Source organism: Castor canadensis, chromosome 3 (assembly GCF_047511655.1).
Source record: "Castor canadensis chromosome 3, mCasCan1.hap1v2, whole genome shotgun sequence".
Classification (NCBI taxonomy): Eukaryota; Metazoa; Chordata; class Mammalia; order Rodentia; family Castoridae; genus Castor; species Castor canadensis.
In genome coordinates, this window is record NC_133388.1 from 160,287,089 (window position 1) to 160,306,358 (window position 19,270).

At 34.7% G+C, this 19,270-nt stretch overlaps 1 protein-coding gene across 15 annotated transcripts in view; it reads left to right on the forward strand.

The window, feature by feature from the left end:
* The window catches only part of Vps13b (vacuolar protein sorting 13 homolog B), a 699,658-nt gene that overhangs the window by 170,894 nt on the left and 509,494 nt on the right, over nucleotides 1-19,270 (forward strand). For 14 of the 15 annotated variants that reach the window (XR_012446367.1, XR_012446368.1, XR_012446369.1 and 11 more), the window contains exons 18-19: nucleotides 16,435-16,569; nucleotides 17,347-17,520. Coding sequence is in view for 11 of the 15 variants with exons in the window: in XM_074068910.1 (XP_073925011.1) it covers nucleotides 16,435-16,569; nucleotides 17,347-17,520 (309 nt within the window). In the remaining 4 variants the exon portion in view is untranslated. Of the gene's footprint in view, nucleotides 1-16,434; nucleotides 16,570-17,346; nucleotides 17,521-19,270 lie in introns of those variants that run through there. The other variant, XM_020170173.2, reaches the window with a different exon arrangement.

The window sequence follows — 19,270 nt, forward strand, 5'->3', positions numbered from 1 at the left end:
TTGGAATAGCTGTATAGTAATACCTCATTGTGACTGCAATTACTATACAAACGATGTTGCATATCTTTCTTTTTGGAGTATGGGGATTGTATTCAGTATCTCATACTTGTTTATAATCTACCTTGTCTTTAAACCCTGATAGTCTGTCTTCAATTTTTCTTTTCTGAGTTATTGAGCTTTTTCTTTCCAGATTTTCAATGTGATTTTTTTCAGTGTTCCTAAATATTTCTTGGATGCCTCTTTCATGTCCTGCATTGTCATCTTTACTTGGAATCTATCAGGCATTTATTCTTACCCTCTTTAATTTGTTTGGTCATTCTTATAATCATTTTTATGAATTCTTTGAGATTTTATCCACTTCATTGTCATTAGTGTTTGTTGCTTTGGAGTTGTTGAGGTTGGAATGTGTTGGGGCGTAATATCTGGTGACACGCCTCAGTGATTTCGGACCCTACCCAGCAGTTCATCTCCCTCTTGAGGGGCAGCTGTAGAAATTATGTGATTCAGAAGGCCTTGGATGGTGGCCCTTAAACCCGGTTGGCAGCAGCAAACACACACTGGGATTCAGTACCTGGTGGCAGACTTTTGTGCTTTCAGATCTTTCCTAGCAGTTTGCCTCCTCCTAGGGGGCAGGAGGTAGTGGAAACAGTTTGATTTGGTGGGCTTGGGCTGGGAACCTTTAGCTCTGTTTGGCAGCAAACACAAACCATGATGCAGTTCTTGGATGTGGGCTTCAAGTTTTTAGACCCTGCTCAGCTGTTCATATCCCTATTGGGGGGAGTAGGCTATGGAAATTAAATGATTTGGAAAGTTTGTTCTCCAGGCCCTCAGGTTCACCTGGCAGCAAATATACACTGAGATGCAATTGCTTGGTGCAGGTCTTAGTGCTTTCTGGCCCTGCAATACATTCAGTCCGTCTCCCTAGGGCAGGGGGTGGTAGGAGGGAGGGGAGAAGACTGTGGATATCTGTGATTTGGAGAGTATGGGCTCAGGTCTCTGGCAGACATAGCAGCCGACACATGCAACTAGAAGGCAGGCCTTGGAGACCTAATACTATACCAGTCCTAAACTAGGTGGTTTGTTTTCCCAAGCTGCCTCAAGGGATGGGACTTACTCCTAGCTGGAGAGGTCAGGGTCTCTGACCACCATACCCTTTGCTACTGGAGCTCTCTGCTACATAAACTTCTTAGTGGAACCTCTCCTTAACCACTGTAGTGGTTGTTTTCATTCTGACACTGGGGTGGGGTGTCCCTGAGCTGTGATTGTTCCTTGTGTTCAAGCCCTCAGACTGTCTTAGTTTCAAACAATCTTGAGCCCTCTCTCAAGATGGTGTCTTACTACGGCTCTCCATGATAAGGTGAGCAACAAAATGCCTTTCTTCATCAAGGTTAGCCTTCCACACTGGAGCAGTCACTGTCTCACCAAATACCTGCACTGGATTTAAGGTTTGTTGGAGGTATGAGATTATCTTGCAACTAGTAACTTCCATCTGTGATCAGGGCAGTCTGGCTTTCCTTGTGATCCTGTCTTCAACTTCCACGTTCTCTCCTGGGGAGCTGGGGATGGGGCTTGAGACTACTTGCTGCTCTTCTCTGTTGGCTCAGTTTCTCAAGTGTTCTTCTGCTGTCCTTCTACCTCTTTAGTGATTCCTGATGCTCTTCTTCTCTTTGTCTTTTCAGAATATAGTATCTCCTGAGTTCCCTGACTTTTCTCTTTAATGGAGTCAAAATAGTATATGCTTCTAATCTGCCATCTTGCCTGCCACCTCATCATTTTCTGAATTTTTTTTTCCGCTTCATTTTTTCCCTCTCTCACTGGACTCTGGTGACATAAATGTTTTATCCACTAAGTTTCCTGATTTGGTTGTTGTAATTTTCAATTCTATCATTTATGTGGTTCACTTTAAAACTGGAACTTCCTGTTTCTTTGCTAAAATCTTTCTTTTTTCCTTTGTTTCAAACAAGTTTATAATTGCTAATTGAAGCATTTTTTTGAGACTACTTTAAAATCTATGTCAGATCTAGCATCATTCTCATCTTAGTGATATTTATTATCTTTTCTCATTGATTTTTGGATCTTCTTAGTGTTTGGTATGTCAGTGATTATCAGTTGAGACCTGCATATTTTGTATATTGTGTTCTGAAATTCTAGATTTTATTTAAGTCTGCTGATTTAAGTGACATTCTCTGAAAATACTCTAGCAGGAGAAGTGGGCATGTTCCCTTTTTACTGTCAGGTAGGTATAGAAGTTTAGATTCCCCATTTGTCCCCCATTTATGTCTAAGGGTTGTAGGATTCTTGTTACTTCTGGCCCAGGATGGAAATTCTGGCTCTCATAATGCCTGCCCACCGTTAACCTCCCTGCTTGGAGTGTTTTGAGTTACCTTTGTACTGGTATGCATGAGGCTTCCACTAATAACTGGTAGCAGCATCAAGTTGACTTTCGTTATTGCTAGGGGTTGATGAAATAAATTTTTGACTCTCCTTTGATACCACTGAAGGTGGAAGGGGAAGAGGAAGAGGTCACCTACAAAAGGTATAGGCTTCTGTTGAGACTTCTTTTATTCTCAATGCAGGTATCTTGGTGTTCCTTGTTAGAGTATACTAACCAAAGAAGGCTAGGCTTTGCATCAGACCTACTTTTTTATGGTTGTGGGTTCATAGTTTCTACGGTGGTGTTTGGAGTAGCACAGTTATTGTCTAAAAATTTTCCGTCTTGCTAGGATGCCCTCTTTTGGTTCTTTGTCTAGGAATAAGAAGCTTCAAGTTTGGGATATATGAGGCCAAAACAAAATCCATGAAACTTATCAATGTGTTATTCTTTGGGTCCTGAAGTTGCTAACTTTATTCTTTCTTCTACCTTTAAAGTCTTATTTTTTTAATACACGATAACTGGTTTTTAGTTATACTTACTATGGGAAATAAGGAAAATACATTCCAGGAAGTTCTGCTTCCTAGGAGAATTATTTTATTTCTGTAATCACTTAAACTATCATTTTGAAAAATCTTAATTATGTTTTCTTGATTATAATAAAACTGTTTGGAACTGTGAGCAGTCTTCCACTTTTTTGATGGGTGTTATTTCTTAGCTTAACCATACCTGAGTTACCTAAAGTGATATCCTGTTCTGAATCTGGACATAGTAATACTTGTTCTTTGAGGGTGTGAATAATTTAAAGCTTAATTCATGTACAGATTAGATTTTCATTCTTATTTTTTCTGTCTTTGTATATAACTTTCAAATATATTTTCTTTGAGTCCTAAAATTTCCCTCCATTTTGGAAAGCTTAGTGTTTTTGTTTATATTCTTTCTTTTCATTTATAAGTTTGGGGATTGTATATATAATATAATATATAGTATTTCATATAGCTATAATGATTATGCCAGTTTGTGTTCAATTTTTTATTTCCTAATAAATGCATTTTATATCATTTCCCCTAAGTATTATGTAACATAAGTTTTAATATTAATGGGACAGTAATGTTTCATAATGTACTGAATTCTTTTCTTCAGTGGTAAAATTATTTATGACTTTTGCTGTTGGAAAAATGTAAATATTTTTCCTTCTTTTTAATTATTTCTAATAAATAATAGAAATCTCCACAAGTGAAATAACTTGGTAAAGGATTATAAACTATAAAAATAACATAGAGTAAGTATTGCTCTCTTCCATCATTCCAGACTATATCTATACATGCAGCTGGGGATGATAGTTTAAGAAAGCCTCAATAGCATTAACTGTGCAGATTATACATAAAGAATGATGCTTCACTTTTTTAAAAAATTCGTTTTTCATTAATTATATTAAGGTTGATTTTTTTTGTCATGTGCTTTTACTATTTCCTCTTAGCTTTTGTATTCTTTTAAAAATTTATTTATTTATTAGTTTTTGGTGGTACTGAGGTTTGAACTTAGAGCCTCACACTTGCTAGGCAAGTGCTCTTACTGCTGGAGCAACTTTGCTGCTTTTGTATTCTTTACTAGTAATTTATTCACTGATTCATGGATTCATGAATTCATTCAACAAATACCTGTCAGTGCTTTATTAGGTAACTCGTTAGGCTTTTAGTGTATTTGCCAAAGAGTCTTTAACACCTTTAATAAATCAAAGTCCTTGGATTCTTCCTGTGAGTAGTAATTTTTACTATCAAAATAGAAACAGGTTTAACTCTGAAAGAGGGCCATATATGAATTATAAGTGTAATAATAAACTTTTCCTTCTAGGTTTTGGGTGCTTGAGGAGGCAGTGCTCTTACTTGCTAGTGCTACCTTAGCAAAAATGAGACAGACTGGAGGAGTGACTCAGGCCACAGAGCACCTGCTTTGCAAGTGTGAAGCTCTGAATTCAAACCCCAATTACACACACACACACACACACACACAAAGAAAATGAGACTTTTTAGTATATTTTGCTTTCTGAAGTTGTCCACTCAGGCAGTCTTTTTTGCCACTAGGGTTGAAGCACTGTGTGTTGTTAGAGGTAGTATTCTGTGATAAAATATTGTCATAGCTCAAGTGGTAAATACACTTACAATGATGTGCAACCATTACTTCCATTCACCTGTAGAGTTACTTTTGCCTTCCAAATCTGATTCTATAAAGGAATAGAATTAAAGGATAACTCCCCTTTCTGTTCTCCTCTTAGCCTCTGGAAATGACATTTTGTTACCAGTGCCTATGATTTTGACTACTCTGCATACCTCAGATAAACGGAATCACGCAGTATTTACCTTTTTGTGACTATCTTCATTGTCTTCAAGGTTCATCCATGTGGTGGCATATATCAGAATTCCTTACTTTTTTTTTTTTTTTTTTTTTTTGTGGTACTGGAGTTTTAACTCAGGGCCTCTCGCTTGCTAGGCAGGCACTGTATGTTTGAGCCACTCCACCAGCCCCAGAATTCTTAGCATTTTTAAGACTGAATAGCAACCCATTGTATGTGTGTACTGCATTTTGTTTGTCTCTTCATCCTCCATGTATACTTGGGTTGCTTCCATGTTTAAGCTGTTATGGGTAGTGCTTCTCTGAATATAAGTATGCAACTATCTTTTGAGACCCTTCTTTGAGTTGTTGTTGGTATCTACTCAGAAATGCAATTGGCAGATAATATGGTAGTTGTGTTTTAACTTGTTGAGGAGCCACCGTACTTTTCTCCTTGGATACCTGTACATTGTACATGTCCACTGACTGTGCTGTAGTTTTCCTAACATGCATCAGGTGATATCTCATTGTAGTTTTGAATTGCGCTTTTCTAATGATCATTGATGTTGGACACCTTTTTATGTGCCTATTGGCTATTTTTATATTTTCTTTATTTGGTGGTACTGGGGTTTGAACTGAGGACCTTGGACTTGCTTGACAAGTGCTGTGTCACTTTAGCACACCCTCAACGTTTTTTTGCGTAAGGTATTTTTCTGGTAGGACCAGGTCAGCCTCAAACCATGATCCTCCTATGAATGGTTTCCATGTAGCTGGGATTATACACATGACCCACCATGCCCAGCTTATTTGTTAAGATTTGGTTTCAACTAACTTTTTTGCCAGGCTGACCTTGAACCACAGTCCTCTCACTTTCTGCCTATCAAGTAGCTGAAAATACAGGTGTGAGTCACTGTACACTGCTGCCATTTGTATTTTTCAAGAAATGTTTATTTGCCTATCATTGCAGTTTGAGTTGTTTTGAGTTTTTGGAGTTCTCTATACATTCTGCATATCAATCACTTAACGACATATGACTTGCAAGTATCTTCTCCCAGTCTTTCCCTCATATGTTTTCATATCACTCTAACTTCTTTTTTCACATCTTTTGGGGGTGGAATTCTGGGGCTTGACCTCAAAGCCTTGCTCTTGCTATGCAGGTACTCTGCCACTTGAGCCAAGCCTCCAGCCCTGTTTGCTTTTAGGCTATTTTTTAGATAGGGTATTGTGTGTTACTGGCATGGGTCTGGACTGGACCTTGATCTGCCTACCTATGGCCTCCCACATGCTTGACATCAGATGTGTACTACCATGTCCAGCCTATTTGTTGAGATGGCATCTCACTAACATTTTTTGCTTGGGCTAGCCTCAAAACTCTATCTTCTTGATCTCTGCCTCCTGAGTAGAAGGGATTACTTGAGCCACTGTACATGGCTCTATCTTTTTGACATTTTTCTTAATATGAAATAGGTATATTTTTGGTATACTTATTCTTTTAATGATTGCTCTTATAAGAATTGTGAATTTTGTGACAAATTTCATTCCTGAATTGGTTTTGTTTACTCCTGTACCTCCAGGTTGATTTTGGTATATAGTGATTTCATAGTAAGTATTTATTGAATAAATATATGAGTCAGTGAATGGAAGTCAAATGTATGAGTCAGTGTGAGTCAAAGTTAGTGTTATGCATGAAGGGCTGTTAGTAGATGGTCATGGTTACTTGTGGTAAAAACTTGGATCTTTTAGCCAGGATGAAACTCTAGTTCTAGAAGCCAGTTTTTCTTTGGAGGCTGGTGTTCTATAGGGGGTTGTGGCAGTAAACTGGGCCAAAGCCTCAATTGCTCTAAGTGAGACATAGTCCAGAGTCATGTGCTATAGGCTTTGTTTTGTCATGAATTGGAGGGCAGTGATTGATGTGGCAAGTTGAATCTTAGTTGTATGCCATCAGAGTTCTTATAGTAAAAGAATAGCTAATTGAGGTCCAGTTTTCATTGTGGTTGGCTAAGTAGCTTTGTAGGATAACTGTTTTACTTTGTGGCAGAATTGAGAGTGTTTGGTGGCAGAATGTGAATTAAATTGAGGAAAGAAAAAACAATCTTGACTATGTCAAGTGATTAAGTATTATATTTATTTTTATTCTATTGTACCCTTTACCAATTCTTTCTACAAACATCTGTGTACATATGTCTTGCTAATTTTAGTTTTGTACCTTATTATAACTTCTTTTATACCTTTAGGTGGTCATTTGAGCCTCTTTATCCATGTTACAATAATTTTGAAAGCCATGTTATATTTTCCATATTATCTGTACAACAAAGTATTTAAAAATACTCTAGGCTTTCTATATAGTATTTTTAAATGATCTCATTTGATTTTTTTCCCTTAAAACTTACATAGTTTTTTGGGCCTTAGAGTAATGATTCCCTTTTCTTATCTCCCTCCCTTTGTTTTGGTTTTGCTAAGGATTTGAACTCAGGGCTTCACACTTGTTAGGTAAGTGCTCTGCTGCTTGAGCCACACACCCAGTCCTCTTATCCCCTTTTTGACTATTAAGATATGGAACTTAAATTAATATGACTTTTGCATAGTAGTCCTTAACATTTCTGCCAACAGTTATTACTGAGAACTTAGTTTCTTATATTTCCTTCCTTTGTGTGTTACAAAATTATCTGGTGCAAGAAGTAGGCATTTTGATTTTTTTTTTTTGCAGAGGTTTTTATTTTCATATCTCATGCCATATGCTATACTTTAGGAAGTTTATGTATGGGAATAATAGTAAATGATCATAAATAGCTCTCAGGTATCATTTACTATTTCAACTAACAAGTTTTACATATAGAAAAACCACTAATGTTGCATCACATTGTCATTTATACCATAAAAAATTTTCCTTCACCTGGCATTTTAGTTCTAAAGGTTAGGAGGAAATATAAATTTTTTGGAAACTTTTCCTTACAGATAAATATGTAAAAATGTATACTTATTCCTTTGTAATTTTATCTCAGCTCCCATCATGAACTGACTTTACCTAGTCCATATTTTTCTACTATATGTTCAAAAACATAATGACTTTATTTAAATAGTGTAAATTTTTTGTCAGTAAAGTGTTGAGAGTAAATTCTGATAAATCTGAAAGGCCACTTTTCTTTTTCATGTCCTGTGATGTGGTACTTACTCTCCTCTCTCCACTGCTGCTAGTAATCATTGGCTTTTAGAGCTGAAAGCATCATCAAATTCTCCCCTCATTGTCTCTATGGCTGAGCCATAGAGAATTTAAATTCAAATTTATTGATTTATTTGATGATAGTGTTTATGCTAAAGGTGTGGTCATTATTCTGTCTTAGAGTAAACTCCCTTTTTATTTTGTGTGTGTGTGTGTGTGTGTGTGTGTGTGTGTGTGTGTGTGCGTGCTCGTGGTGCTGGGGATTGAACCGAGGGCCACGTTCATGCTAAGTGCACACTATCATTAAGCTATGTCTCCAGTTCCCCATTCTTCTTCACATGTATAAACTGAGATTCCTAGATTTAAGCTTGTAGTGTTTATAGTGATAGTAACAATAGTTAAAATATAGTGACTAATACTTAACACTAACATGCCAAATGCACTGTTAACTACCGTCCATTTATCATTTCAGTCAGTGCTTGTAATTACTCTTAGGGCAGCTAGTGATTTGTACCCATTGTACAGATGAGAGACATGTTACAAAGCAGTGAAATAAATTTTTTTGGGGGGAGGTTATAGTATGTAATGTCTCTGCATATATGCAGTGTTTAGCCTTAAAAAATACATGTTGCTTCCTCATCTATTATGGATGAAATCTTAGGAAAAATTCATTTGTAAACTGCTTTTCCTTAAGAAACTTATAGCATGACTTCTGAAAAGTAAAACAAATGAAAAGGTAAAAGAAAGAAAAAAGAAAAATAGGAAACTGAAAATGAGAGTGGGAAACAGGCATTGATGCTTTCACTGGTTATAACCAGTGGGTTTGGCTTTTAATCACATATAGGAAGTGAGGACAAGAAAAGAGGAATTGGAACTGATGTTCCACTTCCTTAAGCTTAGAACTTCAAAGGTAGATTGTTTAAAAATCTTTTCCACTCCCAAATTAATAAAGAGGGATCTTTGTGTTAGCCTTGATTGGGAAGGGGGAGGATGCTTTCTCAGAGAACTTATATCCACAGTCCTGTCTTCACTCATGTTTTAATTTCCTGCATGATCTAGGAACCATCAAGGTTGTAAATGTAAATATGATCCTGGTTGGCCTTGTTATGTCTCTTGATATCCAGTAGTAAATAAAATATTGTCTGTCATATATCTTCAACTCTGGCAATGTATTTGAAAATGAAAGCCTTGTATGTGAAATGTAAGCTGACAGTCCAAAATTACAAAGTAATTGATGAAAAAAACCGATCAATAGTAAGAGTGAGTATAAACTCTGAATGACTGAATTAGACTCCTAAGGTGTCAGATCATGCAGTTATTGGAAACAGTTTGAGACGTCTATATTTAAAATAAGCTTCAAAGTGAGCAGATTATTAGTTTTTTAAAATATTTTAAAAGATAATTTTTAAAGAACAGTTTTATGTTCATAGTATATTTGAAAAGAAGGTACAACAATTTCCCATGTGCCTTATAAAAGCATAGTCTTCCCCATTATCAATATCCTGCCTGCATCAGAGTGGTGCATTTGTTACACCAACAAACCTACATTGACACATAATTACCTAAGTCCATAGTTTGGTGTATTCTCTGGGTATAATGATATGCACCTATCATTACAGTGTCATACAGAGTATATTCACAGCCCTAAAAATCTTCTCTACATATTTATGCCTCCCCCCCACCTCCTGGCAATCACTAATCATTTTATTGTATACATTGTTTGCCTTTACCAGAATGTTACATACTTAGAAGCCTACTGTCTATAGACTGTTTAGATTGACTTTTTTTTCTCACTTAGTAATAAGAAATTTAGGTCCCTCCATGAACCAGTTGTTCATTTCTTATTAGCCCTGATATTGCATTGTCTGAATATAGAAGGTGCGACCTCATGCATGCTAGGCAAATACACTGTCATAAGCTACACCGTCAGCCCCTCCTTCTATGTTTTGGCAGTTATGAATAAAGCTGGTAAAAATATCTGCAAGAAGGTTTTTGTATGGATGTAATTTCTGTCTGAGCCACTCCACCAGTCCTTTTTTGTGAAGTGTTTTTTGAGATAGGGTCTTGTGTACTGTTTGCTTGGGCTTGCTTTGAATTGCGATCCTCCTGATCTCTGCCTCCTTAGTAGCTAGGATTACAGGCATGAGCCACCAGCGCCCAACTTGTAAGTTTTAAATTTTTCAGATAAGCACAATTGCTGGATCATGTGGTAAGAGTGTCCTGAATAACTCTTTATTTTATTAAATTATAGTTTCACGAGTCTCATAGTAAAAAGGGTAGGATCCTGTTATACCACTGCTTTTAAAGCAATAATTTTTCAATTTATTCTTAGGTATTTACCTCTAAATTTTCGAATACTGTGTTTTACTGCATTTAAAAAACTTGTCTGTATTTAGATATTGCCTACATACTTCTTTTTCTCAGGGCGGGATGGTGGTACTGGGGTTTGAACTGAGGGCTCATGCTTGCTAGGCAGGCACTCTAACACTTGAGTCACTCAGCCAGATCTTTTTTTTTGTGTTGGGTAGTTTCAAAATGAAATTCTTCTCATTACCTCAGGTCCACCTGAATAATCTAGGATAATCTCCCAATTTCAATGTCAGCTCTTTAGGAGCTTTAATTCTGCTCCTAAACATATTCACAGATCCTGGGATTCTTTGTGTGTGGGAGGCTATTCTACTTACTACCAAGTATTTAGCCTTTAGTGCCAATATTCTGTCTTGTCTTTGCTCTAAATTGTTGAATATAGTTATATCACATTTTTTGCTTATATGTGTATTCAACATGAACATATTATGACCATGTATATATGAATTATATGCCATCATTTTTTTCTCTTTTGAAACTTCTATTCTTTGAGTTAATATTTGGATTATTTTTTTGTTTGATTAATATTTTATGTACTTATTTTTTAATTAATTCCCCTAAACTGACAGAAACATTAAGTCTTCTTTCAGTATTCTCAAGTACATGTTTAATTTTGAAGTTATTCTTTTGGTGCACTTTCCTCCCAATTCTACCTCTGTTTTCTCTTTAGGCTCAATGTAAAGATACCCTGAAACTTCCTTTTATCATTGTGCGGGAATTCCCTATTCCCTTTTCTTCTTGGTTGGGACCTGTTTCTTATTTCATGTATTCCCTTTCTTGATTTATTCCTCTTTTTGGTGGAGCACAATCCTCTATAGTTACCTTTCCAGAATAGGAAGTAAATAGCCTGAATGAATAAATCTTTACCTTTTATATGTGATTGGCAGTTTGAGTAGTTTTTAGATTGGAATTTAATTTACTATAGAAATTTAAAAATAGTGCTTATGAGAAATTGGGCCATTTTAATTGTTTAGCCTTTTAATACTACCCATTTTTATTTTTAATGTGTGTGTGCTGTTTTTAAATCTTAGACTGATGTTCATGTGGCATGTATGTGTGTTTTTCAGTTGTGCTAGGTACATGATAGGCCCTTTTAGTTTTGAACTCCTGCTCTTTAGTTTTGGGAAATACTGAATTATTTGTTTGAGTATTCTATTTTGTTTCAGTAGCTCTTTCTAGAACCTTTGGTTTTCAGATATGGAATAGCTTATGCCAATCCATTCATTTTATTTTCATTTCTGTCTGATTTTCATTCGCTTGAATTTTTTTAATTTATGGAGATCATAAATTATGATCCAATCCTTATTAACTTAAGGAGAATTAACATCATGCTTTTAATTTCTAAGAACTTTCTTTGTTTTTTACTGTTTTGAAAATTTAAAATATATACCCATTCCTGTTGTACTACCGTCTATATTCTCTGAGGATATATTTTTATAATTGTTATTTGAAATTTTCTTCTGTTTAGCAAACAGCATTGCGTATTTGCTTCAAGTTCTCATTCTCTGTGTTTTTTTTAAAAAAATCTCTGCTGTCACATTAATGATTTCAATCTAATATTTGAATGTAGAATAAAGTGCTAAACTAATTAGAACCTCTGTTTGAGTTTGGACCTTGTTGAATGACTGGTGTCATGTAAGGAAATTGGACATAACTCATTTTCGTTGGGTATAATCAATTACTACATTCTATGGTTCCTCTTTGTTGGGCTTCCCAGGTTTGCAAAGAGAGAAATCTTTTTCCTTCCTTCCTGCAGGTGATAAGCCTGTCAGAGTTCTAACAGAATAAAAAGAAATCTCATTATTCAGTACATATACCCAACATAGATTTTTTAAAATAATTATTTAACTCATTAAATTTTTTATTTGGTGCTGGGGATTGAACCAAGGGCCTTGCACATACTAGACAAGTGCTCTACCGCTGAGCTATATCCCAAGCCCTAGATTTTTGACAATTCTCCATTTTTAGCAAGCACTCCTTTCTTTTGCTGTATTTCATATTTCTCAACCCAGAGTCCTTTCTCCAGAGTGAGCCCATTGGTCTTTTGCCGGGATAAATATACGATAGTTGCTTGACTGCATGGATTAAGGGAAATGATCTGTGATCATTTAGATAGGCTTTCTGCCAGGCTGCATTATTTTAACCTCATTTGTATCCCTGCCTTCTGAATGGCCTGTTTTCTTTAATACTTATTGTAAATCAATTTGCTTTTTAGTTTAATTAACCACAGCCATTTTTCTCTGTTCTATTAAGTCTATTCATTGCTTATTGTTCACCAAATGTTTAACTTCCAAAATTTCATTGACAGCTCTTGCCTCTTTGAGTACTACCTTTTCAAGATTTTTATTTTTATTTTTGCTTCTCTGTTGTTGAAGGTTCTAAAACTTTTTTTAATGATCTTTTGGTGGAATTCAAGGAGTAAACTGAGGTAAACAATGTGGTTTGACTCTTTAATTTTTTTCCTTCCACAAAGATACACAAGTGATTCTCATTAATTCATCTTTTAATTTGTAGATAATATCATACTTGATTACTGAACTCTAGAGACTTTATAGTGAGGGAAACATCTCAATGATCCTGAAGGAATTATGGCAGACTTCTAATTTGGTGGAAAAATAATTAGGGTTAATTATAAAATACAGGAAGAAGAATATATTTTAGGAGTTGCTATTTTTCAGAAAAGTACTAAAAAGAGAACAAGTAGCAATACTTTTGTATTAAGTTGTATTACAAAAGTTCATTATTTAAAAATTTTTGTATTGATAGTTCATTTTAAGCTTGTATTTTAATTGTAATACCTTGGGGATACCCTCCTCCCTTTCTCTAGTGGACTAAGATAGTAGCATTTGCCTAAAAGTATATGAGAATACTTTGTAAAGCACTTTTCTCAAATACAAGGTTTTTTCAATATCTTTGGATTGCCTTCTTAACTCATGTCAGCTGTCTGTACATCCTACCAAAATATTGTAGCTTTACTCCTAAATTAAATGTTCAACTGAGTTAAATACCTTGAACAGTAACTGCAGTTATTTTGGCTTCCACAAGTAAATACTAACAAATAGTAAACTGCTTTAAAGCAACTAATTACAAAATTGGTAAATAATGTTGCCTGTATCTGAAGGCATATTTATTAAGCTTCAGAAACCTTTTTGCTTCCCCTAATAGATTTCCTTTCACAATTTCAAAGAGCAGTATTCCTGTAGAACAGAATTTGTATGTAGCCCTGAGTTGTGTAGAAGACTGCCTTCTCTCACCTACCTGTTGCCTAGATTTAGAGCATTTTATAGTTTCACTTTCATGTTGGAGTGGAAAGTGCCAAGATTATTTTTCTTTCTTTTTTTTTATGTTATATATTTCCTTTATTGTTGTGCTATGTTGAGGGTACATTGTGGCATTTACAAAGGTTCTTACTATATATCAACTATATTACATACTTGAATTCATCCCCTTCACTGCTCCTCTTTATCCTCCTTCCCTCAAGTCATGGAATAGTTACAACAGGTATCATTGTTGCATTTACATACATGTGTACACATTTTTGGCACTGTATTCACCCTCGTCCCTGCTTTCTCTGCCACCTCCCCTCTCCCACTGGTGCTAGTCCTATACCCTGGGCAGGACCTGTTCCACCATTGTCTTCCAAGATTATTTTTTACTAGCGATTTATCTCCATTGTCAAAATCTTTCAAGTGTTGACTAAAATTTATCCCACCCCCACCTTTTAAAATCAGAATTTGTTGCACCAAAAGCAAATTTCATTATAAGAAAGAGTTTCTTAAAGAGAGATGATGGTGTTTTCATTATTTCAATAAGTTTTAAAATAGCTGATAAATGTAATGACCATAAAAATGTAGAACTCAGTTCTTGATAGTGTTATTCTAAACCAGGAGCTTTATACAAGCATGTACGATTCTTACCAGAAGAGGTTTCAGGCAACTTAAGATGATAGTTCATATATTACATGCATGGGATATTAACGAAGTAGAGTTCTAAGCTTTGTAAGCTGTAAAAGAAGCACTGTTATAAAATCATTTAAAAACAAAACCATTTGTTCTACTCAGATTCTTTTTATTTTATATATTCTAGAAATAAATTTACTTCTTTAGGTTCTGAACACTGTGTGCAGCTCTTTAGCAAATCTTTTAGTAGCTCTTGTCTACTGACTTCTGTATATGTTCCCTATATTTTTTGAAGACATTAGAATCGATTGAGAGTCTATGAGGTTTGAGAAGCTGGATAAGTTATTAGTGAGTTCTGTATCCCTCTCCTCATCAAGCATAGTGATTGGAGCAGGTAAATTATTTAACCTATTATAACTCTTTGCAACTTTGGTAGATATTAAATATGTAGGGTATCTCATCACTCTTTCTTACAAAGGAAAACATGTTCCCAGATTTGCCACTTTCTACTTGAGTCTTTGGCAAAATCTACATTTCTCAAAGCCTTTGTTTTTCTGTATATAAAATGGAAATAGTAATAGTTACCTCAGCTTTTCTTGTGTGTGATGAATAAATAAACCATGAGCACTCAGCAAGTGCTCAATGTTAGATGCTATGATAATGAATACTGCTACTACTATGATTAAGTGCTATTGGCATCATTTAATCTTTTTCAATATTAAGTTTTTAAAGTCATGAGTTTTGAGAATCTGATAAATGGACAAATATATAATATTCCAATATTCATAGACTCCTTAAACTCTGTGATTGGGCCCAGTTCAGAAGTCCTTCGAGGATAATGGGTGATGACGTTAAATGAAACACAGGTGTTAAATATTGGAAACTAACTGATACACAATTTTATGACAAAATGAAAATTAACAAGTTAATACCTCCTTCTGAAGTAAGGATTAATATGTGAAAAGCAGTTCCTCGTGATCTTCTTTTCTAAGCATTGGCTAATTATTTAAATAGCAGATTCCTGGGTCACAGATCAGGAGGACAGTCTCATACTTGGGGAGATTATGGGTCATCGTCTTCTTTTTTTTTTTGGTGGCATTGGGTTTGAACTCAGGGCTTCATGCTCGCTAGGCAGGTGCTCTTACTGCTCGAGCCATGCTGCCAGTCAATTATGGGTCTTCTTGAGCACACTAAAGCTTGAAATAAGATTTTAGAATAAATTTTAATGTATCTTCATAGAAAGCTTATATTTCTTAATTACTCATATATAGCTAAAGAATCTTCAAATATGAAAAATAGTATTATCTATCTAACCAAATTGTGAAATGGCAAAAAGAAGGAAGATTATATATTTTTGGATTTATGAATATATGCAAAATGAGTAGTAAAAAATCTTTTATGATAAGTCAGACTATTTTAAACAACTTAGTTCTTTCACTTATAACTATAGTGCTTTGAGCAAAAATCAGTTAACACCTCTAATCTGTGGTATTCTCATCTGTAAAATGAGGACAATAATATCTACATTATAAGCCTTTTGTAAGCATTGAGTGAGTTTTTGTGCATAACACATAGTAAGTTCTCAGTAAATGTTAATTGATTAGAGATCATCACAATCATTGTAGTGGTTGCTGATATTATCAGAATAATGTTTCATAGCATTCTGTGCTTTTTAAATCCTTACCTTCCTTTCATTATCAAAATGAGGTTCTCCTGATCATATTTTCCAGCTATTTTTATGGTAATTATTGCCTTTATCATTCAACAAGTAGTATGCAGTAGATGTTAATGCTTACCTTTTTGGTTACTTGATAAAAATCCCCCTTTTTTTGTTCCTTTTGCTTGTAAGTTATTGTATTTTAACTTAAGAACTTTTCTTGAGTTATTTTTTTTCTATCTCCTAGCTCCATGTGAACAAGATGTCTTGTTTGTTCAGGAAGTTTTCTTTGTAAATGTCTGCCAAAATAAATTTGTTTCAGAAGGAAAAATCTTACTATATATTCTAAAGCCAAATAAGATTCTTAAAGCTCTCTTGTTTTTTTAAAGTAAATATTCGTACATTTACTTATATTTCTTGGACTTGACTAATCAAGGAGCTGACTATATAGTTACAAGAGTTCAGTCCATTTATTTTAAAATTGCATCCTTTCACCTTTTAAACACTAAACTCTGAAACCTAACACAAATACTGTAAGAACATCTGAGGTAGATAATTAAAGTATAATTAAGTTTAAATACCTTGGTGAAGGAGTATAAAAATTATTTAAATTCAATCGGCTAGTACATTTGCAGTTTTCTTTTATTAGGTGTGAAATCTAAGAATCCCCTGCCAACTCTTGAGGGCTCAATCCAGAATCTTGAATTGAAGTACTGCAGCACATCATTGGTCAAATGTGCCTCTGGGACCATGGGATCAATAAAAATTTGTGCCAAAGCCCCAGGTATGTGCAGCTGGACTGTGTAAAACTTTATTGCCTGGATAGGAGAATTGGCCTTGCATTTTACAAGGAGCGTTACTGAAACAAGAATTTACTCATTGTTCCTATGAATCAGAGGTTTTAATTTTTTAAAAATTTTGCCTTAAATGTTTTTAATAGTGCTAGGATGATACTTCTTGACTTTAACAAATTAATTTTTATTTAAGGAAAGAAACTTTGCATAGATTTAAGAATAGCTATGAAGGAGAAAAGTTGAAAGAACATTTATTCTTATATATTTTGGAGAATTGTGAGTTATATATGACATTTAATTACTAAATTAAAGTGTTAGTGTAATAGGTTAGAACATAAAATACGACTGTTTTAAATCTTAGGGCTGTAATTGACTACACTACTAGTATTTTATTTCATAATGTTTTTCTTGAAGTATTTATAATTTTTTCAATACAAATTAAATTTCAGGATAAATTTTTAATGGGAAATATTCTGTTGAATTTTTCGAAGACAATGTGTTCATTTTATTTCCTTTTATAAAATTTCCTGCACATTCTCTACATTCCTTAGCAAAAGTTGAAACTTGATTTTAAGAGTTAAAAATTGTTTTATCAGTCATACTCTTTAGAGTACTAATGAAATGTACAGCCAAAATTACCACATGTGATGGAAATGTTGTAGTGCTACTATATTTTAAGATCAAGCAGGTACTCCTGTATTTTACTTAAGGAGATTTTTGTCTTTTTTTTGTTGTTGTTATTTGGTTCAATAAATATTTCTGTCCAGGTGACAATGGAAGAGAGAAGCTGGTTCCCTTGCTTCAGGGTCCTTCTGATACTAAAGACCTTCATGGCACCAAGTGGCTCAATGAGAGTAGAAAACCAGAATCTCTCCTAGCTCCAGACTTCATAGCCTTCACAATCCAGGTTCCACAATATATGAACTACTGCCACAATTCTGGTAAGTACAAACCTATCATTCCCTCATTTTGCATTTTCTTTTCCAAAAAGGTTTTTATAATTGACCTCTTTTTGGTGGGGTGCTGGTGGCTCCTGCTACTCTAGTGAGGTAGAGATCAAGAGTATCGCAGTTCAAAGTCAACCCTGGGCAAATAGTTCACTAAACCCTATCTTGAATAAAACCCATCACAAGGAAGTGCTGTGGAGTGACTCAGGTGGTAAGTGGGCCTTGCTTAGCAAGAGTGAATCCTGGAGTTCAAAACTCAGTGTCACCAAAAAAAAAAAAAAAGCTTTTTTTATAAAGACCAGTTTGCATTCATTGGGATAGTCTGTGTAATTGTGCTTTTCTTCAAATTCAAATGAATTATTTTTGATCACTGAAATGTGTTTATAAATAATTATGATTTTTATATGAGAGAATTTAGCTGTATGCGTAGCACTGAACCCAGATTTATACCTGTATAGTCCAATTGAGTTTTAAAATATAGCATATCCTGCAATACATACTTTTTCTGAAGTAGTATCTTTTAATTATGGCCTGCAGCTTGCCATATGAAAGTTAGACTGTGGTCCTATTGTAGTGTTGTAAAAATGAAAAGACTTTCAAACTGGAACAGCAACAACAAAAATAAATCAAACCAAAACAAACAACAACAAAAAAACTGCTCAGAGGTTGTGATCTCATTTCTTTCTTTCTTTTTTTTCTGCTTGCACTTTGCCTTGGATCTGTTTCATTTTATAGAACACTATAATAGCAGAACCATACCTTTCATGTTGAAAAGAGATATCAGAAGGATCAATGAAGACTAGAGAATAAAAGTTATGCTAGGTAGAGACCAATATCAGCCATGAGCTCAAGTAACTAGGATGTGGTTTGCAAAGCCAACATGTTCCATGAGGCTAAACATGATAGCAATATAGAGATTTCTTTAGAGTTGGCCAGTGAGTGGCTTTAAATAGCTGCATAAGAGTGGAGCTCTGTTAACATTATTAAATTCTGTAGCTTATAGGAAATATGTTAAGCATTACTAAATTCAATGTGGAAACAATGAAAAGATTTGTAGTTAAATTTGCAGAGACTATGTAGAGGTAAATATTAATTAAAATTTTGTATATGTGTAGCACATAAGTACACATATACAGGAATAGAAAAAAATTTTGAAAGCTGAATTTTATTGTGGTGCCATTTGTATCTGAATGGCAACCACATTAGAACCTAGACATTAATATTTGATAGGCCGCTCTGAGTTCTTCTAATGATAACAATCCTCAAAAAGGAGGCATTACATATTAATAAAAACAGGATGTTCTTAGCACAAAAAGAGACATGTGTAGACTAATGGAATATTATAGAAGACCCAGAAATAAGCCCACACAGCTATAGCCATCTGATCTTGACAAAGGTGCCAAAAACATATTGGAAAAAAGATAGCCTCTTTTAACAGGTGGTGCTGGGAAAACTGGATATCCATATGTAGAAGACTGAAACTAGATCCTTATTTTTCACCCTGTATAAAAATCAACTGAAAAATAGATCAAAGACCTTAATGAAAGACCTGAAACTTTGAAGCTACTAGAGGAAAACATTTCAAGATCTAGACATAAACAGTGACTTTCTAAATAGGACTTCAAATACTCTGGAAATAATAGGAATAATTGACAAATGAAATTGGATTAAATTAAAACCTTCCTGCATAGCAAAAGAAATGATCATCAGAGTGAAGAGACAGCCTATAAAATGGGAGAACATC